General features: G+C 38.8%; 4 protein-coding genes across 7 annotated transcripts; 1 reads left to right on the top strand and 3 right to left on the bottom strand.

The window, feature by feature from the left end:
- The first annotated feature begins 1142 nt into the window (after window positions 1–1142).
- LOC103971297 (uncharacterized) lies at window positions 1143–3166 on the top strand. The gene is made up of 2 exons (XM_009385290.3): window positions 1143–2125; window positions 2509–3166. Exons 1-2 carry the CDS (start codon window positions 1573–1575, stop codon window positions 3108–3110), a joined length of 1155 nt encoding a protein of 384 aa, XP_009383565.2. The 5' UTR covers window positions 1143–1572; the 3' UTR covers window positions 3111–3166.
- A 2451-nt stretch (window positions 3167–5617) lies between these two features.
- On the bottom strand, window positions 5618–9561 carry LOC135626419 (serine/threonine-protein kinase SAPK7-like). The gene is made up of 9 exons (XM_065131676.1): window positions 9200–9561; window positions 9040–9114; window positions 8857–8958; window positions 8720–8773; window positions 8554–8646; window positions 8333–8425; window positions 6472–6576; window positions 6251–6349; window positions 5618–6114 (listed from the first exon to the last, which is right to left on the bottom strand). Exons 1-9 carry the CDS (start codon window positions 9317–9319, stop codon window positions 5788–5790), a joined length of 1068 nt encoding a protein of 355 aa, XP_064987748.1. The 5' UTR covers window positions 9320–9561; the 3' UTR covers window positions 5618–5787.
- A 511-nt stretch (window positions 9562–10072) lies between these two features.
- LOC135626404 (sugar transport protein MST4-like) lies at window positions 10073–12136 on the bottom strand. Its single transcript, XM_065131656.1, has 3 exons — window positions 12010–12136; window positions 11491–11810; window positions 10073–11323 (listed from the first exon to the last, which is right to left on the bottom strand). The coding sequence occupies exons 1-3, from the start codon at window positions 12134–12136 to the stop codon at window positions 10652–10654; spliced, it is 1119 nt and encodes a 372-aa protein (XP_064987728.1). The 3' UTR covers window positions 10073–10651.
- Window positions 12137–13822: 1686 nt separating this feature from the next.
- LOC135627995 (long chain acyl-CoA synthetase 9, chloroplastic-like) lies at window positions 13823–27800 on the bottom strand. 4 transcript variants are annotated; one of them, XM_065134505.1, is made up of 13 exons: window positions 27705–27800; window positions 27543–27598; window positions 26453–26943; window positions 25949–26029; window positions 24127–24399; window positions 21824–21955; window positions 21533–21706; window positions 21201–21430; window positions 17624–17741; window positions 15244–15375; window positions 15026–15160; window positions 14756–14962; window positions 13823–14236 (listed from the first exon to the last, which is right to left on the bottom strand). In XM_065134505.1, the coding sequence occupies exons 3-13, from the start codon at window positions 26897–26899 to the stop codon at window positions 14072–14074; spliced, it is 2094 nt and encodes a 697-aa protein (XP_064990577.1). In that variant the 5' UTR covers window positions 26900–26943; window positions 27543–27598; window positions 27705–27800; the 3' UTR covers window positions 13823–14071. The 4 variants fall into 4 exon arrangements, with proteins under 4 accessions (XP_064990577.1, XP_064990578.1, XP_064990580.1 ...); XM_065134506.1 differs by having other exon boundaries at window positions 27381–27598; window positions 27705–27797; XM_065134508.1 differs by having other exon boundaries at window positions 27520–27598; window positions 27705–27787.
- Window positions 27801–27817: the final 17 nt, after the last annotated feature.

Below are 27817 nucleotides of genomic sequence, written 5' to 3' on the forward strand. Positions count from 1 at the left end.
GGCGATTACTATTTATTTATAATCCTATTTTACCATTTATAATCTCATTTTAAAAGTTTTTTTTTATATTTCTAAACTATCCCTTTACAAATAAACGTAAAATATCTTCTTCTTCCTTTTTTTTCTTTCACTTTCTATACCATACTTTGAGTGTTGGCGGCACGGTGACAACTTGGCAAATAGTAAGATGAAATAAGGGATTATCAAAGAAAAAAAAAAAAGGTAAAATTGATAATATGGGATTCTAAATAGTAAAATAATATTTTTATTAAATTTTTAAGAGATTATAAATAACAAAGGATCATGAATTGTAAATAGGGGCTAAGCTAAGCTTCTCCATGTTATTTTCTGAAAATAAAAGTTAGTTCCGACCATGTTGGTTTAGGGTGGGGTTATCTGTTCATGTGTCTCTGTCAAATTGGTATCAGCAGCTCCCAAACGAAATCGATTTGAGAAGAATGATACATCAATCATGTCTTGTTCTTGCATCGATTTTCCACCTCGTTCTTGCAGATGCTGACATTTTCAAGTGTCTTTCACGAATTAATGAGGGCGTTTGTGCTCTTCACCAACGACCGTTTCTTGACAAAGCGGTGAGCGGCTCTCCGCGACCGACGAATTTGGCAGACATCCCCATGTTGTTAATGCCACTTATCCTCTACATTTCCCTCGCCATTATGATCGCATGGCTTCGTACGCTAGATGGGATCAGTCTTCTTGAAGCCGACTCAGAGAGTGTAGTGTCCTTCCGGTGACAGCATCATAACGTCGATGGAGCCATGCCAAAGAGGCAGCTGCGGTGTGTAGGCTCCACGACAAGTAACAGTAACCGTTGGCAACTTTGCAACCATATTTTGGTGTTCTCAGTAGAGTTACATCTCAAGACTGGAGCTGTTCAAACTCTGGACATCATATACCTCAGCCAGTCTTTCTTCCCAAGGAAGAAGTAAGCAATAGCTAAGACTGTCAGCAACTTTCAATGGCGAGCTAATTTTATCTGTAATAAGAGAATTCCACAAGTCAGTCGAAAGCGGCAGCTGTGTCTTGCCATTTTTTTTTTTTTTTTTTGCCCCCTCTATTCAAACTTACTAGCCGTTCTTGTTTTTGTTACTGAGGGCGCCTCCTTTTGCTTTTTGCAGAGGCAAGATTTGAGGTGTGATCGAGCTCGTTCGACCGATCCATGAACAGTAGTAACACACTGCCTAAAAGGCTCACACAAAGGGATCTTTCGAGTGGCCTTCAGAAACTCTAGTTTCGGTTTGGGCATCTTTCGTTGCTGCCAAAGTTAATTGCAGATATAACCGAGTAGTATTACCACTCATGGCCGGCCGATGACCATCGTTTCCTCCTACCACCAGTAGTAGTAGTCTCCTTGGAGGTCCACCTGGTCTCAGTTGTCACATTCTAGTATTCCTTTTGCCAGTACCTTCACTACATACACTGGTGTTGTCGCTGCAAGCACCATCCCAAAAGAAGTGTGCACCACATCACACAAAAAAGTATATGCCCTCTAAATACCAAGAAGAAGTAGTAAGAGCAGATACCAAATAGAGAGAGAGAGAGGAAACTGCAATGGCCGAAACAGGTGATGCCAGTAGAACCCTCAGGACAAGCAACTTACCTTCTTGGATAGTCCTGAGAAGCTTGCTTTCATGTAAAGGTAAGAACGATGTACGAGGGAAGAAGAAGAGCAAGAAGAATGGATGCTCCGAGTCCTCGGGTAGAATGAGGGAGAACTCCAGTCTCGTAAGGCCGGAGATGGCCACAACTGAGGTTGGTAAGAAGCTGCCTGCGGCGAGCACATGCAATGCTTGCAGTAGATCCTTGAGATCTCCTTGTAAGGATATCGGTGGAGGAGACATCTCCACATCCTTTGCTTCTTATTCTTCTGCCTCCATCAATGCCTCTGCCATTTCTTCGTCTTCTTCCTCTCTCGGAGGATCTTTTAGAGGAATGCACCTGAGGAGGTTTTCTGGCTGCTACGAGTGTCATGTGTCGGTCGATCCCATCAACGGACCTTCTGGGGATCCTTCCATGAGGGCTATCACCTGCACTTCTCCTGGCTGTGGGGAGATCTTTCTGAGGCCCGAGTCTTTGGAGCTCCACCGGGCAATTAGACATGCAGGTAAATATGTTCTTAGCTTCTTTTTCTCTTTGAGACCAATTTTTGTCACACAATTCATTTCATTTCCCTAATTATTTTAACCAAAATAATAATAATAATAATAATAATAAAAAGAGTAGATAATTCAAGCATTCATATTGCAATTTCAATATCTTCCAATGTCATCTCTGGCCTATGGTGGTGGTATTATTAAACTCATTGTGATGAACAAGCAAGCCTATATAGTCCTTCTTACAAAGGTGGCATTCTAAGTTTCAGGTGAAATTGTTGGAATGGAATTCAAATTTGAGTTTCAATTATCTAAATTAACTATGATTATAAAGAATTTTGGAACGTTCACTACAAAATCTGATCCTGTATTTGCCTTTCCCTGCAATAAATAGTATCTGAATTGGGACCTGAAGACACAAGCAGAAACATAATTGAGATCATTTTCCAGTCAAGCTGGCTCAAGAATCAAACCCCGGTTTGCAAGATAGAGAGGATACTGAAGGTCCACAACACCCAGAAGGCCATAGCAAGGTTTGAGGACTACAGAGACTCCATAAAGGCTAAAGCCAACAAGCTCACGAAAAAACATCCAAGGTGTGTTGCTGATGGGAATGAGCTCCTGAGGTTCCACTGTGCCACTTTTGCATGCTCCCTCGGCATCAATGGATCCACCAATCTGTGCCAATCGATCAAACACTGCAACGTGTGCAGCATCATAAGAGACGGGTTCAAAGTTGAGGAGCAAGGGAGGATTCAAACGATGGCTACGAGCGGGAGGGCGCATGACATGGCTCGTATCTCGTCGGATCATGAGAAGAGGGCGATGCTGGTTTGCAGGGTAATCGCAGGAAGAGTGAAGAAGAACCAAGATGCCGTGGAGGAATTTGATTCGATGGCTGGACCGGCAGTAACGTATTCGAATTTAGATCAGCTCTTTGTCTTCAATCCTAATGCCATCTTGCCATGCTTTGTTGTGATCTATACGAGTTTTTAGTGCCATCGATCATTGTAAATCTCGAGTTGCAAGTTCTGCTGCTCTTCTTGGATTCATTGTTCTGCTACCCATCTCAGCACTGCAAGTTGTGTTAACTCAAGCAAAATATAGTCTTTTGGATTTTTGCTTCAAAATGTGAGGTTTAATGCACTCATCATATCTGAGAACAGAGAAATTACTGTCAGGAGTTCATTAAGCTCAAAATTTCTTGAATTCTTGTCATGTCATTTATTTCCTATTTCGAGTTTGAATAGATCATAAACCTTCATAATGTTCAGGCAGGCTTTCATAGTAAAAATTATTGCAAATTGTTGTAAACTACAAATAGCCATAATAATCATCCACAGTAAATCATTTTGGAAGGAAAGCAACAAAAATCTAAAGTAGCTTACACCCAACTTTTGAAACACTACCTCATGTTAAACTGGATATTGTGAATCTACAAAAAGGATACAAAAATGCGACAAAGCTAAATAACCCTCAGGACACAGATAAAAATCACAGTATGATTCATTCTGATTTAGCAAAAGAATCTCTTATCCTAAGCATTTTCCTTCCAATTAGTAATGGTTTATATTCCAAACTAGTAGCCAGTTCTCCAATGGTTTGTGGTGTGGGAGGAAGTGATACCAGCTGGTGTAGACCTTTGTCCCATGAAATGGTATGTGAAACTCGTACTTGCAAGTGTTGTTTATTAGTTTGATGTGGCTTTCTTAAGTGTCATCATCTGACTTGTTTTGTGTGTGTAGTCTTAAAGTTATGGCACAGGCTAACAAAAAGAATCAGACGTCCAAGCCGTTGGTCTTATCTTTGTTCTACAGAAACAACTGTGCTCATCTAATCTGTGGTACATATAGTGACTACATTATTGTAGCTTGTTTCAGACAAAAAGTAAAATAAAGTGTGGAATCATCTGACAAAGAACTCCAGGACAAGTCCTAGCTCTTCTGGAGCTGCCAAGCCCTGTTCTGCTGCTGCTGCTGCTCTGGTAAAGAAAGATTTATGGCATAGTTAAAGAGGAGGGCTGAGGGCTCTGTCTCATGCGACAGGGCAGCATGAACAAGCTGCAAATTGTCTCTATTCAGCATGATATTGGACGGCAATAAAGACTGAGGTTTCACAGCTCATGGCCATTACCTCCATTTGGATGCTAGCGAAGTTTAGCTTGCAAGACAGAGATAGGGTGCAGAAGGGTTTGAGGTGAGGGCTATGTAGGTAGCTGTTACTGCCTGAACAGTGATTTCACACAAATGAGCCTTCTTAAGGTTGTTGAATTGGACATAATGATTGATGGATGATCCATTCAGGCTCATCAAGCTAGATTTGTCTTGAATTCAGAGAGACCATAACTCAGAACTTGATATTCTGAAATATAAATATAATCTGGTCTTGCATTTACTCACTCAGAGCTCATATATCCTCTTCTCTGCTCTCTGTCACCTCTGAAACTTTGTCACAGCTTTATCTTGTCTGCCTGACTTGAATCAACTACCAATTCAAAAAAATTCTAATGTATCTATCTATGCATCCCTTTAATAGTTTAGAAGAGATATAGAGATTGAATTTTATTGAAAACTATAAATAGATAATTAAGTGCACAATTAAGATAACCAAGGAGCCTAAGGCTACTAGAGAATCAAAATGATTACTAGATGGACTATGCAATGTACTATGAGAATGAGTTGAAGGACCAGTGAGAAAGAGAAATTGCAAGAAGTCAAGCACTTCTTGATTTTATTTTTTAAAAAAAAATACAATTAATAATATTGTATGATTTTTTTATTAAAATCAATGTATAATGATTATTTATATATATATATATATATATATATTAAAATCTAAATATAGTTTTTTAGATTGTTATTTTAAAATATTATATATTAATTTAAGCAGATTTGAGTTAATGGTTTGGACCTGTTTGAAATTTAGTGGATTGACTGAATCGGTTCAACTATAGAGGAAAAAGAGGAGGAAAAGTGGACTCAACATTTTTTTTTTTTGATTGAAAGAGAGGATACTCTAGAAAAGGTTTACAGGAAAAACATAAAATGAAGGATTCTTTAATGAAATTTTCCTAATAAATTAAAAGATATTAGTAGTTTCTCTTGAATACTAACAAAACCACTTGTATTTATAGTTGTCCTCATCCTACTCGTAGTCGTCATTCAACAACAGTTACCTCCTCATAGTCGTCGCACATAATAAAAGCTTATCTTTCTTGTAGAGATAAATAATGATCATCCCACCCTCACACTCAAGACATTCTAACACCACATCATGGGTGACAGAATCAATCATAGATCATATATCCTATAATGATCATCCGATGGCGTCAATCATAGACGAGATTGCCTATGAAACAAGCGGAGGTTAGGATAATAGCCGCAAACCTCTTAATTGAATTGCAATTTTAGTAGAGCACCTTAGACTAACCTATATCACAATGTTTTCATCTATAAGATCGACCGATTTATTTTTTTGCTTCAAGCATATTTGAACGATACAAGTGAAGGAAAATATAGTAGTAGTTTAAATTTTACGAGTTACACCACCAGCACTGAATCGGACAACAACTACATAAAGCAAATTCTACAAAGATCCATGATTAGCAATACACGATAAATTGTGTTTTCTTTAATCTTCTTCTGATTGATTCTCACTTTGCCACTAATCTTATTCAATCAACCAATGGGTATGCCCCGCTGGCACGGACTTCCTTGACCCTCTTTTCGTATTCATCTTCTTCCTCGACATTGTTATCTTGTTCTTCTTGCTTGCCTTCATCCTCCCCAGCCGGCCAACCAAAACCTGCCACAGGTGTGCTTGACGGTGGAGGAGTCCGTGCTTCGCCCACAATCCTCATTATCTCCTCGACACTCTGCAGAGAATAGGTAGGGGCATCATTATCCCGCTTGTAGTATTGCGCTTGCGCTGCTTCAGTTAGCTCTCTAGGCAGGTTCTTCAAGAACCAGGGATGGTTCCTTATTTCCCTTATAGTAATTCTCTGCAGACAGCCGAAAACAAGCTAATTTCAATAAAAGTGATATCTTGTTATCGAAAAAAAGTTCATATGCTTTCCTTTACTGAATAGAATCTATATTCCATCATTTTACATAGGGTCTTTGGTTACACAGGCATACCCTTTCTGGGTTGGCAACGAAGATCCTTGATAGGATTTGCCTGCAATCTTGGGAGGTATGAACATATTCAGGTATCTTGTACTGTGCTGACACTATTCTCTGCAATCCAAACCATGTTGGAACATAATAAACAAGGGGCTGAGATTGACAGTGAAGATATATAGAATAATAGCATGAGTAAAGAGCCGGCATGACAAACGGCAAGAATAAGAGGTTTTTACCCCAATTGTCTTCCTAAAATTCCTGGGGTCGTCTGGGTCTTCAAAGGGGTAGGCTCCCACCAGCATCACATACAATGTTACCCCGCATGACCAGACATCAGCTGTCTACAACACCAAATATGTTTGTTATCTTGACAACTCTCCTCGTATCAAATAACCAAACAAGAAACAGATAATAAATGAAATCAACTTATTCAGCAAATGTATGAACCAAGAGAGAGAGAGTTCAGACAGGTCACTTATTGGATTTGAAATCGATTCCTGCTGAATAAATTTGTTGTGAATTCTACTAATGATCTAAAAACAAGTCACTGCCTCGGAGAATAAACTGCACTATACTATTTCGTAGAGTGATTTGTATTCTTTTGTCTTCTTTTTGTTCAATTTACATGGAGAATTGCATGCAGATAAGATCTATCTTCTCCCAGCATGTCTTTAGGACCTTCAATCTTAATTTCAACAGTAATTGTATAACTCAATAATATACCTACAAAAATGGATAAGATTAAGATTGACTTACAAAAATATGATAAATGTACTACTATCAATTTTAACTTAAGTATTTTGACTAATGATTTAGGTTAAACGAAGTTAATAAATCAATTAGCCTATTAAATTCGGGTCGTGACATCTAATATCAGAACCAACTTAGTATTTGAGCATTGAAAGGGGCGAGTAGGAAAAGGTTATCCGCAGAGCCACCATTGAGTTACGCCTCATGTGCGAACTATGCTGGGCCTTGACAAAGACGTCAAATCCTTGAGCAAAGAAAATTATAATATTTCGATTAGTCTCACTTTAAAAGTGGATAAAATTAAGATAAATTATAAGAGTCATGAGTATATCGTTATCAACTTCAACTTAAATATTTTAATACCAAACTTTTGGTCAAACTAAACTTCAACTTAAATATTTTAATACCAAACTTTTGGTCAAACTAAATTGATAGATCTGAGTTCCACAATTGTTCACTTTTAAATACATTAAATCCACGTGCCAGCACATCAGTCGCTACAATCCATGAAGCTTCTCGCAATGTAGCATTGCTCGGAAGAATTCATCATACTTCTTTTTGTTGGAAGTCAAACATGATTTCACCCCAAGTCCCTTACGATCTAACAAGTATTCTTGCTATATAGATTTTCTTGACTTGTTCTTATTTTCAAAACAAAAAAAAAAGAAGAAGCTAATTCATGGATACAGAACCTTGCCTTGCCTGCCTAAGGTAAGTTGATAGTTGTTACGACTCATTGTGCCCCCATACCAAAAACTCCATACTGATATAGTACCCCTGGTGGAAAAATCTCCTCAAACTGAGCCCTACAAAACTTATCACAAAATGGATGTTTCAAACCTCATCAAATCAAATCCTCAACGCATATGAAACAAATCACTAACTTTCTCAAACAGTCCCTTTTTTTCTCCATCTTTCTGCACCCATCAATTATTACCTCAACATTCCTTCATTCGATCAAAGTCAACACTAACCAAAACCATAATGTGCAGCGTCACAAGCATAACATAATTCACTAGCACAACGGTAGCAGGAGAAATAGGGAAGAGAGCGACGAAGTAAATTTCGAGTCAACCCACACCAATTCCGCCAGTGAATAGGCAGGCGGGCGGATCCCACTATGCCCAATCAATGACACGCACCGGCCAAGGCGAGGGAGAAAGCGAAGGTAAGCAAGCGTCGGTCAAAGCTTACGTGGCTCATTTAATTGCTTCCTAACACGTGTCGGCCAAGGAGGCATTAGATGACCACGTGGCGACAAAGCCACAGCACACACCCCGACGTTGGCTCACCGAGTGGATCTCGGAAGCAGCAGGAAAAGAAAGAGAGTGATATTACGGAACTGACCTTGCCGTCGTACTCCCGCCGAGAGAGCACTTCGGGGGCGATGTACGCCGGAGTCCCAACGGTGGATTTGGGCCGCGAGTGAAGCAGAGATGACTGCAGCATATGCCACAAGATATTAGAAAAAAGAGACGAACTGGGAGTTGTTGTTTTGGGGATAAAAAAGGAACTCCCGATGGAGCCAAAATTTTGTTGGGATCCCAGGACGAGGAGAGTGCGACGACCTTGGAGTAACCGAAGTCGCAGATCTTGAGGCGCGGCGCGGGGCTCCCGTCTAATAAGGTGTTTTCTAGCTTCAGATCTCGGTGACAAATTTGCTGCAATCATTTGGGTCATGAACCGTGGAATAAAAAAGGGATTTTTAGCTGTTCTTTTATGCAGGGGTTTTACCATGAAATGGCAATAGCTGACGCCGCAAATGAGTTGCTGGAAGAAATACCTCGCCTGGAGAAAATAATTTGAATTTATACGTAATAAATAATCATATAAGCATTGGAAAAGAAGAAAGAGGGTTCCCAAAAATTAACCTCGTCTTCGCTGAATCTTCCGGCGTTGGAGATCCGGTCGAAGAGCTCCCCACCGGCGGCGTACTCCATCACGATGCCAAGATGAGTCCGAGTTAGAACGACCTAAAGGAGGGGGAAGAAAAAAGGATGAGGAGAAATGAAGTCCTTGATTGTTGGAATCCGCGATAAATAAGGTGTTCATGCCTCTTTGAATCGGATGATATTAGGGTGCCGAAGCGACCGGTGATTGATGATCTCTCTCGCCACATTCTCGTCGATCTACGTACACTCCAAGAAGAAGCCCACAAGGAAAGTAAGCGATCCGATCGAAACAAGGCGGAAGATAAAGGGAAACAACTCCGACCTTTTGCCCTCTCGGGATGTACTTCATCGCAACGAGTTCCTTCGTCTCCTTGTGCCGCAGCAACCTCGCAACCCCAAAATTGCCGGCCCCCAGATCCCTAACCAGCTCGTACTTGTCCATCTTCCTCTCTCCACACAAACCGATCGAGAAATCCCAGCGAGAGCTCTTCCGAAGCTTCTGCTCCGAGGAACCGGAACGAGCAATGCTTCCCAATTTAAGAGGCGGAATCACGTGAGAGATGGGCACTGCTGACGACCGGGAATTGCCGACGCAGATTAATTAATTAGGGAATCATGTCGGCCATACACGAGATCTTGCGGCAGAGGCGAGGGGGTGGGGGGGCGGGCGCCGCGGGAGAAGCAAGCCGCGTCCGGTGGCATGGGATGGGCGTCGATCTCTCATTATTTAAGCTCCTTCTTGACCGCATCTCGGTGATGCGGGTGTCGAAGGGAACGACGCGCAAGGGCTACACGTGTAGGCATGCGTACGATGAGTAGCTTCGTGCGGTCGAGAGGAGCGTGCTTTAATTGTCGGACGGCCTTGATGATGATGCATTATGGAATACGAAGGGCAAAGGTGATGAGTGCACCGATCGAACCGGATTTGGTGTAAATAATCTCTTCAACGACTCTCCGATTTCCGGCAAATCCTTTTACCTATCAGAAGCTTCGTTTGTCTTTTTGATCTTCTTTTTTTTTCTCCGTATGGATCTCTTTTTCTTTTCGTTTTTTTGGAAAATTTCGGAGATTCAAAAAAGAATAAAATAGAAGGAGAAGATCAGAGATTTTTGTAAATAAAATTTCTTATTCGGACCAATAAACTCAGTATGGAATGTATTAGCAAGCTTAGCACAAGCTAGATTTGCCACTTAGAAGTTGGATTTATTAGGGATGCATGTTTTGGAGCTTCAGATGGTATGCGAAGAATCATGGAAGAGCAACAACAATCGATGTTAGACACTGTCCTTTTTATCTTCTTTCTTCTTCTTCTTCTTCTTCTTCTTCTTCTTCTTCGTCCATGAATCTCTTCCAGAACCAGTGTTGCTTCCAGACCTTCTCGGTCATTTCATCGATCGGCACGTTCTTCGTCTCGGGCAACAGGAAGATGACGAACAGCCCCATCACCACAATCCATGCGGCAAAGAAGAAGAATATCCCCGCACGCAGATGGCACATAATGGAGAGGAAAGCCTGGGCGATGACGAAGGTGAAGATCATGTTGGAGCTGACGGCAAAGGCATAGCCGGCGGTCCTCGTCGCCAACGGGAAGGTCTCGCTGGGGATCAGCCAACCAAGCGGACCCCAAGACCAGGCAAAGCTTGACACGAAGAGGCATACCAGCACCACCACCCAAATTGCCACGCCGTGTTCGAGTTCATCAGTTGCTCTCAAGTTGACGAGTAGAATGCCTCCGATAGCCACCTGCGTGCATGCAGATCAACCACCACTTGGGTTAGAATATATCTGAGCATCGATGTATGTGACTAGTTGTTTTAACCTGCGTGATCAACATCTGCCCACAGGCTTCGAGAAGCAGGAATCTCCTCCCGACTTTGTCCACCAAGACCACCGATACGACGGTGGACAGGACATTGACGATACCCGTGATGACCGCGGAGAGCAGCGACGCGTCGTTCTTGAATCCGATGGTCTGGAAGAGGACCGGAGCATAAAACATGATGGCGTTGATCCCGGTGAACTGCTGGAAGACCTGCATCACGATGGCGATCACCAGCTGGGGGCGGCTCGATCGTTTCATGAGGTTCCTGAACGGATGCTTCACTTGCCGTGCCATCTCGCAGGCACGCAGGATCTCTTGGTACTCCGCATCCACGTTGTCGGTCCCCCTGATCTTCTTCAGCATGGCCAAGCCTTCCATCAGCAGCTCCCGCTCGATGAGTCTCGTCGGCGTCTCGGCGATCACGAGGGATCCCAAGCAAAGCATGGTCGCCGGCACGCCGGCCAAGCCAAGCGCGAGTCTCCATCCCCAGGGGTGGATATTGGACACGAGGTAGTTCACGATGTTGGCCACGAAGATCCCGATCGTCACATCGAGTTGGAAGAGGATGTTCAAGGCTCCCCGGACGCGGACTGGCGCGATCTCCGACAAGAAGAGAGGAACCGCCTGCAGCAAGAAGAACGCACATGTTGGCGGCCAGCTTCACTCTTGATGCATGAAGTGGAGCGACAAGATACAGGTAACATGTTATCTTCCAAGAGAAAGTGAATAGAGAGAGAGAAATAGAGGAGAAAGCGGAGACGAGTGATAGAAAGGAAGTCTGAGGAGAAAACCTGATTCGCAAATCCCACACCAACTCCCAGGAGAATCCTGCCTATGATCAGCATGGCGATGTTGCGAGCGGCTGCATTGAGGACGACGCCGGCCAAGAAGAACACCGACGCGGCTTGCATCGTCAGCCGCCGGCCACGTTTGGTGCAGAGCTCGGAAGCTAAGAAGCTGGATAGCAAGGCGGCGAGGTACAAGGACGAAGTGAAAAGCTGAACGCCTTGGTTGTCGTACTTGCAGTAGTTGTCTTCCTTGGCCTTGTGTTTCCTTGCATACACCCCCGGGAAGAACTCCTCCAAGAAGTCGTCCATCGATGTCACCCCCCCTGCATGCAAATCGAACGGTCAGGCAGTGTATGCATGCATGCATGCAAACCCTAACGATGTCTGCACGCACCCGACATTTTATCTCTTCGATCGTCTCTCTCCTCAAAATGCTGACCGACAAGCTGGTGCTGCGTATGTTATTGGATTCTAGACGATGAAACATATAGCCGAATCAAATGCGAAATGGAAGTTACCTGCCTGATATTCCAATGTCATAGCCAAAGATGAGGCCTCCCGTGGCTGAGATCACTCCACATATCACAACATAAACTGTGATGTTTCCTTGGAATTCCTTTGGACCATTCGACATCGCAATCGCCGGCATCTTGTCCTTCCTCTCTCAGGTTCAAGATCGCTTCTAGCTTGCTCGGTCTACCAAGTCAAGAACAAAAGATCGAAGAAGAGAGAAGCAGGTGAGGCAGAAAGAAATTGGAGTTATGATGATGCATGGCTGACTGGAATCTAACGATTTACCAACACAAGAATAGTGAATATGATCTCAAAGACCAACACATCCTTGCCAACAATAGGGGTCACAACTAATCTTCCAATTAGCATAATGAGCTCATCTATGGATTAACACTTAACCATCCGGATCATAATTATAGAACTCGAACCGGAGAGTCAACCGATGTTTGACCAGTTGGATTTGTTAATTAGACTGTGTTTCAATGGGGCCATTGTTAGTCTTTTTTTAATAACATGAATGGAAGATAGACAAACTATTATAATAGTCATTACTCTATTCCCATCGTTTTCATTTTAGTATATTATTACTTTTTAATTATTCATCATATGTTTTAATTTATTTATTTATTTATTTAAATAATAGTATATTATTTAATAATAATAATAATAATAATAATATTTATTTATTTAAATGTCATGATTGGGTTTTAGGTCACAGAATGAATTGAAGAAAAAAAATCAGAAACCATCAAATATCATAATGAATGATGAAATCAGAATAAAATAGAGAGGCTAAAACACTGAGAGAATGTACTGGATTTCAATACCCCTCAGCTCAGGTAGGAAAGAGGATCTTGAAGCAAACAGTTCAACCAAAAGGATATTATCGATTCAGTGTCTGTCTTTTTAACCCATTGGCCTATATATATATGTCAATATTGACTGCTGCTTTAACTACTACTTTCACTCATCAGTTCGTTACCTCAAATGTATGGAATGTGCCTTTATCGAATACTATATATATTTCATCCATATCTAGTTGACAAGATCCGAAGAATTCATTTACCTGAGAGCCCCCGTGATGACTAGTGGGTATGAGCCTCAACTCTGACTCTAGATAGTAAGGCCTCTACAAAAGAGTGCGTATCAATTGTTACGAGAGATCGTAATCCCAACTTGAGAATGCTACTATAATTCATTCTTAGACAATGCCATGTCCAGTGTACTACGAATGTTCCAATTTGATGGCAGTGACTTTTAAGGACTGGACTGGAATGCTAGATGCTGGCTAGAAGAAAGGGCAGTGGAAAAGAGCAACCGAGGAGGATGTGTTCTTGGTAGTGATGGCGAACACATTATGGGAGCTGTGGGTAAACCAATTTGGAGACGCTTTTCAAGAGGATAGTAGTAGCAAGGATCCTTGAAATGTCTAAGGGGACAAAGAGGCAGAATCCTCGTAAGGAATCTTCTGTAGGGTATGGGTATGCAATTAAAAATCAGAGGGGACAACCGACGAAGCTAAGGGGAGGGTGATACTAACTATTTAAATGGACTAATTCAACTACTTTGGTACATGAAATCAATATATAATTTTTTACCTGAAATCAATATATAAAAATATTTTGAGTTTGACTGGTTAGATCAAAGTTCAAAATTTTCAGGGAGTAGCTCAGAGTTGAGGTAATCTCTGCCTATCAGTTTTGTAGCTCCTTGCTAATTAATATAAAGTTTTGGTTAAAAAAAAACACACACACACACACACACACACACAGCAGCAGCAGCAATGGACATTTCAATATTTTCACATTGGTAACAACAGGAATGGGGAGCTGAAACAATTTTATTTCTCCAGTTGGTCAGTGTTCATAAGCAAAGTGCTTGTAGTGCCTTGGTCTTCCCACCAACATATCTATTACTTATTTTCCATGCAACTATCAAAATTTGCATGAGGAAAAAACATAACCTGCCAAGTGTGTTCTCTTCAAGCACATAAACATTGTGTCAAAAAGCAAACAAATGATACCGGGCAGCAATACGTGACTAAATACTCCTCTCAAGAAATAACTATGATTCACGCATATAATTTTGCAAGGTCATCTGCATATGCCTTTCTAATGACCTCTCTCTTGAGCTTTAGTGCAGCAGTGACCAGACCAGTTTCGGGAGTCCATGGTTCAGGAATCAGCTTGATCTTTGCTGGGATCTCAAACTTATCCAATCTTGCTTGTTTCGCCACCTATACTCAAATCAAACAAAACTAATTATCAGCTCACTATTCTACAGCGATGTCAAGACTATCGAACTACTAGTGTCAAATATTCGTTAGGTACCAACAATTATCTAGCAAGCACCCGTCGACATCAGAGTGATGAGTTACATATGCGATTGGCTCAATGATGAGGCACAAGTGTAACTCGTACAAGGAGGTTCATAATGTAAGGTCATGTATTCATCATACACTTGTAGTTTACAGTTTATATGCTGATAATTCTAATTATGAACACTTTTAATGTTAATAATATAATCTCAACCAAATTGTTTACTCAAACAAGAAAGAAATGGGGGAAGCAGCAACTAAGAAATTGTTCAGAGATGTCATAATTAATGAACAGAGAATCTAATCGTGTACAAACTATAGTCATATTTTGATAAACAGTCAAATACCTTCTAAAAGCAAATATGCATTTAAAGAACCGCACGGGTAACAGAAGACAAACTTAAATGTCCCACATAGGTGTACAAACGAGAAACATACCTTGAACAGTGACTCATGCACTTCCTTCACAGTTTCCTCTTTTTGGCATAAATCTGAAAAATCACTGTAATTTATCCCTTGCTTTGAAGCCCATTCTTCTGAGGCACGTTGTGCAGCAACAACAAGTGCAACACAGAAACTGTGAAAGGGATCAGCATGCACCATGATGTTGTCCACATAGGGACTCACAATCAAAGCAGCCTCAACCTGTGAAACAGAAAGTAAGTTTGATAAACCAGAAATTTTATAAATAGACATGAAGAGTCCTACCTTTCCAAGAGACACATATTCACCATGCTGAAGTTTCACTATATCTTTTTTTCGATCGATGATTTCTAGGCAGCCATCAGGATGAAACCTTCCAATGTCCCCCGTGTAAAACCACCGCATCCCTTTCTCGTCAACCTTTATCAATCAGATGTCAAGGCACCTAATTAGTCTCAACCAACGGACGTTTAAGGTTACAAGCAGCATTGCAAGTGACTGACCTTGTAAACTTCCTTTGTTTTTTCTTCATTTTTAAAGTACCCAGGAGTAACATTTGGACCCCCAATAACAATTTCCCCTCTAGGCATTGGTGAATCCGTAACCAAATAGCCACCTTCAGGCCAATCTATCAACTGATACCAAAAATGTTCTCTATAAATGAGTGAAGATCTAAATTAACATAAATAAATTAGTCATCAATTAACCATCAGTAAATCTCATATGGAGATCTGTGGATATAAAGACATGTGAGTATTTCATACTACACTTTCTAACAACAAACAGCATCCCGCAAGAAAAGCTTTGCCTGAGAACTCCAACTTAACAATGTTAGCAACTTCAAAGAAGCTGAAGAAGTTATGTATATTGTAAGTGTTTCAATGGGACTTAAAACTTACTTTCATCTTATTGCAGAAGAAAATTCTAGGAGAATATATTCTACGAATCATTGAGGCTCATACTTGATTTTAGTACCAAAAAATAAATGGAGTTGATAAAGCAGTAAGGAAAGATGAAATAGAGATTCATCCTAGACTGTTACCATTTCAAGTATCCAGTTGAAAAAAGAACAAAAAGTTGTCAGAAAAGAAATGAAAATGTTTATAGAATTAAAAAATCAGCCTAGATGGAACACAATGTAAGATTAAAAAACTTCAAATTTCAATAGCACAGAAATTGTGTAATAACTAGGATTATGTATGCAAAGCAATAAGTTCAAATATATTGTGATAATTAAAGAACTTTGTATTTACTAGTTCTTTTTTCAAATACATTGTGACTTATGAGTAGTAAGCTTGAGCAAATGCATGATTTCTATTTTATGACTGAAAAAAGGCATCACGCTTTTGCAATAAGAGGTGTAATAACCAGTGCTTATTGCCAAAACTCAAGGTAAACACAAAACTAAACATACATGGAAGACACCATTAAGCACCTCAGTTCCTCACTTTCAATCACTGTGCAGTGCTCATCCATCAAGAATTTGTGAATGTATAAAGTGTGATGAATAAAAGATTCGCAATTGAGGTTGAGGGAATCAGGTTGGTGGTGATAAAGAGCTTGGATAATTTTAAAGATGATGATACATTTAATCATGGTTCGTCTTACCCGTCCGTATAGGTGTACCAACCGGCCATCAATATAGTACGTATCGAGCCATACCGATGTACCGACACTTGATAGGGTGAGGAATACTAATATACCGGTATGTACCACCCATACTGGTCACCTATTGGACTGGTATGTACTGCCTATACTGAGTGGTACACTGATACAGCGAGCCTTGCATTTAACTAGCTGCTTGTACACCTTTTTCTTTTCCTCCAAATACTAGTTGATGCTTTATACTTGCAGGATTTACTTTATTACAAACTATGCTTAAGATGCATCAAATAATATGCTTAATAAAAATATTGCAGAACCAACAGATACAGAGGATCAAAAGCTTTACAAAAGATCAACATATACAGCTATAACATCAATGTCACCTTTTCATTTGGTGTGTCATCCAGCAAACTTATAAAGTTTGCCATCACAGCAGTGCTATCACAGCACATATCAAAGTTTCCTGGAGACAAAGGCATCGGGAATGAGATGGGAGGAGAAGGGAGGAAAGGAGAGAAGAGGAGAGAACAAGAAAGGAGAGAACAGGAGAAAAGAGAAGGAAGAAGCGGGGAAGAGAGGGGAGGAGGGGGCAGAAAATGGGAGGAGAAGAGAGGGGGGGAGATGGGAGACGAGAGAAGTGGAGAAAATGGTACCTACAGGAGGAGATGGCGACTGGTAGAAGCAGCAGAGAAGTGCTCGGCCAACAGTGTTGGCAGCCACAGCAACTAGGGCTCCTGTAATCATCTGATTCTTATCGCACATCACCTCCACTTATGGCTTTTTTATATTTCTATGTGAAGCCCATCGAGTCAGAGTCAGGAAAATCAGTTGATTTGGATTAGGAAGCAAGTAAACATCATTCTTAAGGGTTTTCAAGGTGGTGGCAAAGACCTCAGAATGCCTTCTTGGAATTAAAAAAGAAAATTATGCACCTTTGTTCATAAATGCTGACTTTCATAGGCACCCCAACAGTAGCAAATCTTAAGTATCTTATTAAAAATGACATAATAAAATGAAAGCTAAGATCATGATAATCAGTATTCATTGTCCACCAACACATTAAGTTACAACATAAAGTTGCCATACACCTGAAATTAAAAGGGGAACATAAAAGTGAGTATGGAATAATAATCTTATACTAGCACATGAAAAAACCTTGCATGTGATTAAAAGGAAGAAGAGCATTTAAAACAATCTTATACGTGCACTTTAGACAAGGAAAACGGTGGTCTATCATGCCAATCAAGCAAGCATTATCCTCAAGGTCTTAACTTGTACCTTGACATATGAACATGGAACTGGAGCACCAACACGACCAACAGAAGTGTCATCATAGTCAGAGAATGTTCCTCCAGCACAGGTTTCAGTGAGACCATATCCTTGCACTACTGGAGCACTGGAAAATATTCGGCATGGTCAATTACAAAGTCGAAGGTATTCAAGATACTACAGATCTATAATTGTATAAGATGCAAATATTGATACCTAAAGAAAATAAAAGAAAATACAAGAGAGTGATTCCTTTCTGAATGTTTGAAGTCCTGCATATAGTCATTTCCCAATTTCTGTTGCAATCATGTTCATCCGATAAGTGAATGGCTCCAAGTGTCAAGTTCACTATAGTTTAAAGAGTTCCTCTATCTGGAATATTATTTGGGCCAATAGTATAACCAATCAAGAAAAAATATCAGTCAATGCATATTTAAGATATCTACGCAAGTAAGGATTGAAATATCGTACCATACCGGAGTTTCGAAATTCGCTCGGTACAATACAGTACTGTATACCAAGCGGTATATATAAAGTAAAAAAAAATTCGATGATGTCGCCTTTATTTATATATATATATAAGTAAAAAGAATCTGCGACGTCACCCCACATGGGGAGGAGAGGCGACGTCACAAATATATATATAATACCGTCCGGTAGCGGGCGGTCCATGTACTGGTCTGTTGACGGACTGGTACATATCGTCCAGTAGCGAGCGGTCCATGTACCGATCTGTTGACGGACCGGTACGTACCGCCCGATATGGACGATATTATTCGAAATTGAAGACCTTGTACATAAGGATACAGTTAAGTTCATCACTTTTTTCTAAATGATATGTTTGCATGTGTTTGATTATTTGATGAATTTGTAAGAGTCATATCAAAAACTCAGAAACATGACAGGTCTTTACCATATAGTTAAAAAAAGAGGGGCTACTGAAGATATAAATTCAAATTTGTCTCCAAATTCTCTAATTATGTGAATCAAGTAACACCAATCCATGAATAGTCTCAGACTTGCTCATTTAGTAATAAGATCAAGTGTTTTGATCCAATCAAATCCAAGAAAGACTTCTGTTACTTAAAACTACCATCAGAGGGCATAAATTTAATCAGATGACTAGAATCTTTTTTATGAGGTCAAGAAAAGCCACAGGAAGTAGTTTTTCATAAACAGCATGTCTAGAAGCCATCGCGTGAGAATATCTGAAAAAAAGAAGAATCTCCCAAATCAAATAAGCCAACTCATGCACTTCTATGGCTTAAGAGCCAGAGAATGCCTTGACAGGTAACTTACGTAACAAAAACTTTCTGTTTATCTGCACTGCAATTTTGAGCACCATGCCCAACAAAACCTGTAAATTAGTTAGTAACCAGAAAAACTAGATTTAATGTTTTTTAGTTTTCATATATGACCAAACTCAACAATACTTCAAATAAAAACGGCACTTGCTAAAATTAACTTCAATAATTTTTGTTTGGTATACCAAAATTCTTAACTCAAGATTCAAAACTTATAGTTCAACTGTTTAATTCTCAGCAGTTGATAGAAACAGGAAAATGATTATAATTCCACAATTTAATTGACACAAAATGATGAGTTTCAATTATAATCAATCAAACATTAAAAAGAAGTCCAAATATAACCTCTTTCAAATGTTACATTACACTATTATCTACAATTCACATTGGTGACATGCTATGATGTACTGCAGCATGCTAATAGGTGTTACCACAAAAGCTTTCTATTATATAATCATTTTGATATTCCAATATGTAAATGATATATAATAAATTGGTACAGGAGTTCTTGCACTAATCACTAGCCTACAAAAATTGCACATTAGTCCCTTGTCTTTGTATTTGCTTATAATCGCTAGAATCTTAAACCGTGTCCTACCTAGTTCAACCATGAAATGGTCAAGATGACAGTGCAAATATAATTATTTACAATATCATTTATAATCTACAAGAGATGATAATGTTTCTTTTTTGTTTTATACTTTGTTTATGAACGTATATTTCCCTTTATAATTAATTCTTTTGTTCCCACCTGCCCATCTAATGGAACCAATAGAACTTCAAAAGTCATCCATCGGAACTTTTAAAATTAAAACCACATGTCCCTTTAATCTTCAAGCCCATACATTCACAACCCGCAAGTCTTATAGTTTAAATAAAATTATAAGTGCCTTCATATGTTGGGAATTCAAAAATGTTTTAGAAAATTAAGAGGGCTTAACTTTATTTTGAACTTTGGAAATATGCCTCCATGAAAGGAGGTTAACAGTAAAAATGTTATAGATAGATAATGATGTAACAGTTCTGAAAGAAACATTCTCACAATATTCACTATTCTATTTACTAGCACACATTGTGCACTATGCATTGGGACTGAATTAATAAACAGAAACAAGGAATGACTGACTGCCACGCAATCAAAAAAATTTTGAGGGTAAACATGTAAAAGAATAGTTACTGTAATAACTTATTATGATATTAAACATATATTTTATTAACATGTCAGTTCCAAATTTGTATTAATTCCACCTCCATCTTATTTCACCTTGGGTCTCTAGAAGGTCATTGTGGTCAAAATTAGCAACAAAAAATCATGTAAAAAATTCAAACAAAAATTCCAATCTGAAATTACATTTCCCAAACATTCCAAAGGTAACCAATTACTGCAAGTCGCATTTCGTAATTTTACTTTTGAACAATTGAACATGTCCTTGGCAAAAATAGTTTAACCACGTCTTTTCATATATTTAGCAGTTAATTCACTAGGTGATCTCTAAATCCTTTTTGCTTTATTTAATGCAATTAAACCATTGAGCTCATGTCTTGCTAAAACTACAAGTACTACACTGTCGCCCCAGTAAATGTCTAGTTTTATGGTCAATTACAAGTAAAGACTTCCTAACTGAACAAAAGAAAGATGGGACAACTGAAGTGGCCACTAATTTTCTTTTTTTATTTAGTGATAAATATAAGAAGTTCAGTTGAACTATTGGAGGAACACAAGTCAAATTGAACAAATGGGTTCAACATTTGAATATTGTTGTATATAAAGATCAGAACCCAGCATTTTCATATAAAGGGAATACAGAAACCAGAAGGGGGTGATAAGACTACACTAGCTAAAAACAAACTGTTCAACAACAGTCTGGTGTGATTTTCCCATATATTTCTCCGCTTAATCAAGAATAGACCTATAGTAAGTCAAAAGTTATGAAGGGGGAAATTTTAAATATGAACGTGAACTGTCCCAAAGCCCTCCAAGTCCAGAATGGGATAGCATTAAAAAGAGATAACAGAGGCACCTCAATTAATAGATTTGGTAAAATTTAATCATCCGAAACACAAAGTAATTTTTTAACAAAAAATTGTATTATACTTTTTATGCTTAAAGTGCCAGTTTCAGTTGTCCTTTCATATAATATTAACAAGCACAGCAGCATTCTGGTGAAGCCTGAAACAGAAGAAAATCACCTCCAACTACAGGTATACATCAAAAAATCCTAAAAGTTTAGGTATAAATTACTTGCATGTTCCTCAAAGAAATGAAATAAGGTTATACTAACCCAAGACATATGTTGATAAATCTCTGAGTATCACCAAATAGAGGAGCCCCACCAGAAAGTAAAAAACGTACACGACCTCCTAAAACTGCTCGAACCTGTCTAAATATGAGAAAATCCCATAAAACCTTCTCTAAACCCCATGCTCCAAACCAACTTCCATTAATAGCAGACAACCTACGACCATATGCAGCATCAAATAATTTCTTCGACAACCCACCCTTGGCATCTACCTGAAATTTGTTAAAAGAATATATTAAATGAAAATTAATCCCATAAAATCAGGCAAAACAGATTATGAAAGATATTATATCTTTGAAAGGAAATGCAAAGACCTTTTTCCGCACGCCATCACGGACACGGTCAAGGATAGCAGGTACAGCAGCCATCACTGTAGGACTCAAGACTGAAGCATCACCTTTTGTTCCTTTCTTTATCTTGTTTGATGTATCAGTGAGAGTCAAAGGTGACCCATAGCCTATAGAAACTCCCGCAGCAACCATTACATTCTGTGTACAGCATACATAAAATTATTATTGACCGAAAAAATAGAAAAAATAATCATGAACAAGTTACATGTGGATCCTGTATAAAGTTCAGATGTAGGAAAACTTGAAACTCCTTACCTCTGCAGCCAACTCAAGAATATGAGCTAGTGGTAGGTATGCCATGTATATGTCATTAGTCCCAATGGAAGGGACAATAGTCATAACAGCTGAAGCTGTGGCTAGAACATTGCCATGGGTCATCATTACACCCTGTAAGAGAAGTCAAGGAATTAGGAATGTTGTAAGCATAAGCAACACTGAAAATTTCCTAATTATCCCCAAATAGCATTCTAAATTTGATAAGGATCTGAGTGGACCGAGAGCAAAAACTACAAACTTCATGATGATACATACACATACACATACACATTTATAGAAACAAACAGAGATATCATAAGAAAGCTGGGAGTAGAGAGCTTTATCTGTCTCTGAAAATTTGTGTGCATGCGAACTTATGGCAATACTTCTTACTTCCCTTCTTTTAGCATGTGTGGGCATGTGGCGGTTCAAGCTCAGAATATCTAACTAATCCACAACTTTAAAGTAATTCCTTAACCAGATAGAAGTGTGAAGCTTATATCAAGTAAATTTGGTTCTGAAATAGGTTTTGGGTCCTTTAAGTTGGACATTCTTTTTTTATCAAAATCCTGAAATCAACAAGGTTTATATATGCCAACACAACATCTAATTTACTTTTATTAACACCATATTCATCAAATGAACACTATGATTTCTGATTTTAGTTTCTAAGTCTTCATTTAGATCAAAATCACACGACTAGATAGCCAACTTTGCATTTTTTTTTTCAGAATTCAAGCTTGTGATGTTCTATATTACCTGACCGATATATAAATGTAGGAAATTCCCAACCAAACCAAGGGCAATCATGAAAAGTTGCAAAGCAATGAGGAGTTCAAGTTATACAATAATGTTATGCTGACAAGTAAAGATCAATATGCATCAGTAAATGAAATTTATGCTGGTCAATTTTCTTTCTTTATCAATGGGCTCTGGTATCCTGTAAAGGAATCAGATGCAAAAACAAGAAAAAAAGGATACCTTAGTGCTACGTCTGAAATATTTCGATATATCTGAGTATTAAAAATTGATAAGCAATTTAGGTTCCTACATGGAAACAACCTACAGGAGGGAGGTCCATTGCCAAGATTCATGGTCAACATTTCAGAAACATTATGTTACTAATTCAGTAGCAGTGAGACCAAAGAAAAAGGTGTTTATTCCATATATATCTAAGCTTCATTCTAAAAAGATTCTGTGTGACTCAGGATGGATCAAGATTCCAAGTTTGGCATGTCAGTTGTCACGCCTGTCCTTGTCCTGAGTGGATTTGGTACATCTCATGGAGCACTTAGTATGTCTCTGTGGTATGCACAAGTAGAGATGGCAGCAAGCTGGGATTTTTAAGGTATTGACCTGATTCAATTGGGTTTGGATACCCTTTGATCAAGTCCGGAATGGGCTTGGATAGAAAAGGGGTCACCTGAGTTGGGTTCAGGTTTTGGTTAACTAGATAGATGGGTTTTAATCAATACCCTACTTGTCATTCCTAATGTGAGAAAGGATGTTAGCAGATCAAGTTTTCCAGATACCTACATTTACCAACATAGTAAAACTAGGTTCAGGTATCCTTCAATCAGATTAGGAAAAGGTTCAGGTGGTAATTAATGCACCCAAGTTTGGTTCAGGTACCTAGAAAGCTGGTCAAGCTCCAGGGAAATTTAAACGTATCTGACCCATTGTCATCCCTACACACGTCAACTGTTCAAAATATATTGTCACAAGGGCAATGCATCAAGTGCCATGCCAATACCTCACCTACATGGCATGAAATGTGCAGCACAGGCATTCATTAAAAGAATATACAGTAATAATAGACTAGTAAGTCATGGATAACCATAATACACATGGAAATAAATGGCATGTCAAGTTGAGCACATGTTGCACAAAGAAAGTACAGTAATTATAGTCTAAAAGGGCCCTTAAAGTGCATATGACAATATGCTTTCACAAATCCAAACTGGCATGTCAAGTTGAGCACGAATACTGCTAGAAATTTCATTGTCAACTCCAAAATTAGTCCCTGGATGTATGAACAAAGCAAAATACTGAACGCTGGTTTAATGCTCAAATAACACTTTCAAGAAAAACTTGTTCAAAAATAGTTAGTACTACCATTTGATAATGAAAACACCAATTACAAGGCATAGTAACCCAGTTGGCGCAATTGTAACTGTAATAACCAAGGACATGCAGGCAGACTATCAGAAAACCCAGATTACTAATTAGAAGCTGAACATAACCTACAAGGAAAGTTTGCAATTTGACATAAAGACAAAACTAACAGATAAGAGCAGACAAACCTTTGGCAAACCAGTGCTACCACTTGTATACATTATCACAGCAACATCAGCTGAGAGGGGCAGATATGCATCTATAGGCTTTTCCCTGCCCATTGTCTCTACTTCAACAAATGATGTAATCGTCCAACTTGTATTCTTCTTAGCCAATGAAACCTCACTTGAAACACCCTCCTCATCAATATAAATAATACGTTTTACATTGTCAAGTTGTCCACTTATATCAATCAGTTTTTTCAGTTCCTTGTGTCCACAGATTACAGTTGAGACCTCTGTCTGGTCAATCACAGAGTAAACTGATAAGCGAAGAGATTTAAATGATTACCTTAATCATAACGAAACATAAATGAAAGGGATTTGGACATAACCACATCATCAACATAATGCAAAATTTACTGTTACAAATATGAGCTTGTGAAGTTTGTTGTCAGGTCAAAGAATGCAGTATTAATGTTCACAAGCTCATGGAAACATTGAAACAAGAAATTTGCACAATCAGTAAATAACAAGTAGGCATAACCTCAAACTTGCTAGATGCTATCAAGAATTTAAAAAAAAAAATGTAAATGTCAGATTATGTTTTTGCTCCATTTGGTATTTTCTCAGGTATTGCCCAGTGTTCACGCAGCTAAGCAAGCCAACATGCATAAGCTACTTCTCACATGACAGGCTTACTTTCATAGCAGAGGTGCACACATCAGTCGGCCATCTTGGAAGAAGAGGTGGTTTGAACTAAATGAGGATGACTTTTTCCTTAGCAATTCAAAGTAGTAAAAACAATCATCTTTCAGATTATAGAGGATAAAATTCATTTTTCAGATGAGCATAGCTCAACATGCTAGAATCTGCTAAGAGATATGAAGTACCTTCATTGTTGGCTTTGACTGTTCCTTCCAGGCATACATTCTAGAGATACAAATTTCAAATCCTATAATGTTACTAAGGAATCTAATGGTTATAAAAATGTTATCAGGAACTGAAGTCATCTAGAACCAAAACAAAGCTACAAAAAGAAAACTATTATTACTTCCTTCACCTGGTTCTAAAGTAATTCAAGTAGAAAATGCAATTTACAGACAAAAAGACGGTGTGCATGAAGAAAAAGATGTCTTGATGCTTTCCTTGTGCATATAAGACCTCTGCAATGAATAACCTTAGAGGTTCATTGCACATGATGTAAAACCATTTTTTATACACCATTTCAGCACAACTTTAAAATAACCAGCTGTTGGAAATTGTTCCATACATTTCCATTTTCCACGATATAATCAAAATCAATGTGTTTAACTTCCATAGCTGAAAGACACTTATAAATTATTTATTATCTAAAATAGTTGATTGCAAGTTCTAGACCTCAAGTGAGCTCTAAAGAAAGACAGAGTAGTGGTAAAAGTACACAAGAAACATTAATGAGAAAACAGATATCTCTTTTTATTAAAAGTGTCGCACAAGTCTTTCTAATTAATAGCTCTTGAACAATCTTGTCACGGCATTAGAAATCGAAAAAGCCTCCTTACTAAAAGATCATAAATGGTCTCATTGCAGCAAGAAAAAACTACAGAAAATCAATAAATATTTCAGAGAATCACAATCAAAACAAAATGAGAAAAATATATTATCAGAAATAATTACCGACCATGCTCAATAGGCACAAAAATTTGATGAAACATTTCATGTATACTTCCAGAAGTTTGAAGAACTACCTAATGCAAGTAGAAGTTCAAAAGAACATAAATTTCACTGCACTACCATACATTCAAATTTGATGATCAAACAGATAGAGAAATCAATGACTTAGAAGTGAAGAAGTCTTGAATAATGAAACCTCATTTAATGAGTGACAAAGAGCCTCTCCCCCCAGTGAAGCATATATAGTAACAACTGTGATATTTTGCCTGAAGCAACCCTGTTTAAGAAAAGAGACCAATTATATAAGGAAGCTAAGGAACGAAACTTTCTAACAACATAGATAATATGTGGCACTTCTTTTGCCACAGTTAAATGCTCCAAGCAAAACTTCAGGATGTATTGAGTTATTCTTACAGTTCAAATATCAAGATGTCCATCAAATGCTCAACATGCATGTGTGCCTATAAACAGATGACAAGTTAACCTGATAACCTAACTTTATTAGCTTCTATGATCTTTTTTCGGGTTCAATTTAAATGAAAACCAAAATCAGGCTAAACTACTTAATGAAGATATTCTTCCATTTAATTTTACAAAAAGGTAATGCTTCTGGGCATTGTGTTGCATGGAAAAAGTTACGAACACGAATAATACCTTCAATGAGCATGCATATTATAATCTATCAGACAAGAAAACATACCTGTAAGGCTATAAACCATTCTGCCCGTGTGTCGGAAAATATGGCAACCCGCTCATCTTTTTTGTGGCCAAGATGGACTAGACCAGATGAGAAGCTGCAAACAGCTTTAAAAGCCTCACCATAACTCACCCATTCATAGTCTCCCAGATGAAGCTTCTCAAAGGATCTCCCATTCTGGCTTACTTCCATTTCTCTTGTAATCAGCTTCCGAGTTCCAAGTGAAGGCTTATATGTGAAACGTTTGCAGGCTTGCTCAAATAGCTCAGCCAATGTTGATACTCCTTCCCAACTAGATTCTGCTAGGGAAGTGGACCGGTAGTTGCGAACTGCATAACCGGGCTCTCCACCAACATCAGCTGGCAGCCCTCGTTTCTTTCCATTATTTGATTTCCATAATATAAGTGAAGCTATAAGCGACACGAAAATGCCAACAATATATGGATTCATTCCTTGAAGATAAGCAATTAATGTATTGCCCAATTCTCAAAAACCTGCCAGAGATTCTTTGATAAACAAAAGCTTCAACAACAACAATAGTTACAAAATATTTAGGTAAATGTTCTAAAGAAGAAAACTTTATTTCATAACATAAAATGATATGATAGGCTTCAAAAGTTGACAGTAAAAAGGCTCTCAGTTTTTAATTTTACCATGCTTAACTCTCCACTGTTCTTTTAACGTTACTAACGGGCTCTGCTTTATGAGAGTTGTATTCAGCACAAGTTCACATATGAAAGAATCGTACACATATGCATTAGAACTTCCATATTCACAGCCTAATATCATCAAAATGAGAAAAGAAATCCACAGAAGTTATATCTATCCTCAACTACATTGCTTATCCACCGCTAGTTGGTAATACGCCAAATTCACATAAAAAGGAGAACCACATATGAACTTCTGATGGTTCCTTTCCTTCAAAATCTACCTTTGACGTGGCAGAAAATAAACCCAAGATCTTTCTTGTCATCCTAACAATTAACATCAACACCAATCTAGGCCACCGTCACACAGATTTCGACTATCACGACAATAAGCTAAGATCAAGGATCAAGGAGATGGGAAACCCCGTCGTGGCAGCAGTCCGTACCGCGCAGGCCGTAGCAAAATTCCGATGCGTTGCAGGCGAGATGAAAGGAAGTAGATCTGATGATGGACAGGAGATGAGATTAGGGTTTCCGAAGGATTTATATTACAAAGAACAAGAGATGAAGGGGGGTAAGAACTGAAGGCCGAGCGATGCGGTTGGGACCTCAGATCGGAAGACGAGCGATTCACACCGAATGCTTTTCTTTTGTTGCTTCTGCTGCGCCACAACGCATACTTTTGCGACGTAATATTAACACCGCATACTTTTGAGAGAGA

Source organism: Musa acuminata, chromosome BXJ2-11, assembly GCF_036884655.1.
Source record: "Musa acuminata AAA Group cultivar baxijiao chromosome BXJ2-11, Cavendish_Baxijiao_AAA, whole genome shotgun sequence".
Taxonomy (NCBI): Eukaryota; Viridiplantae; Streptophyta; class Magnoliopsida; order Zingiberales; family Musaceae; genus Musa; species Musa acuminata.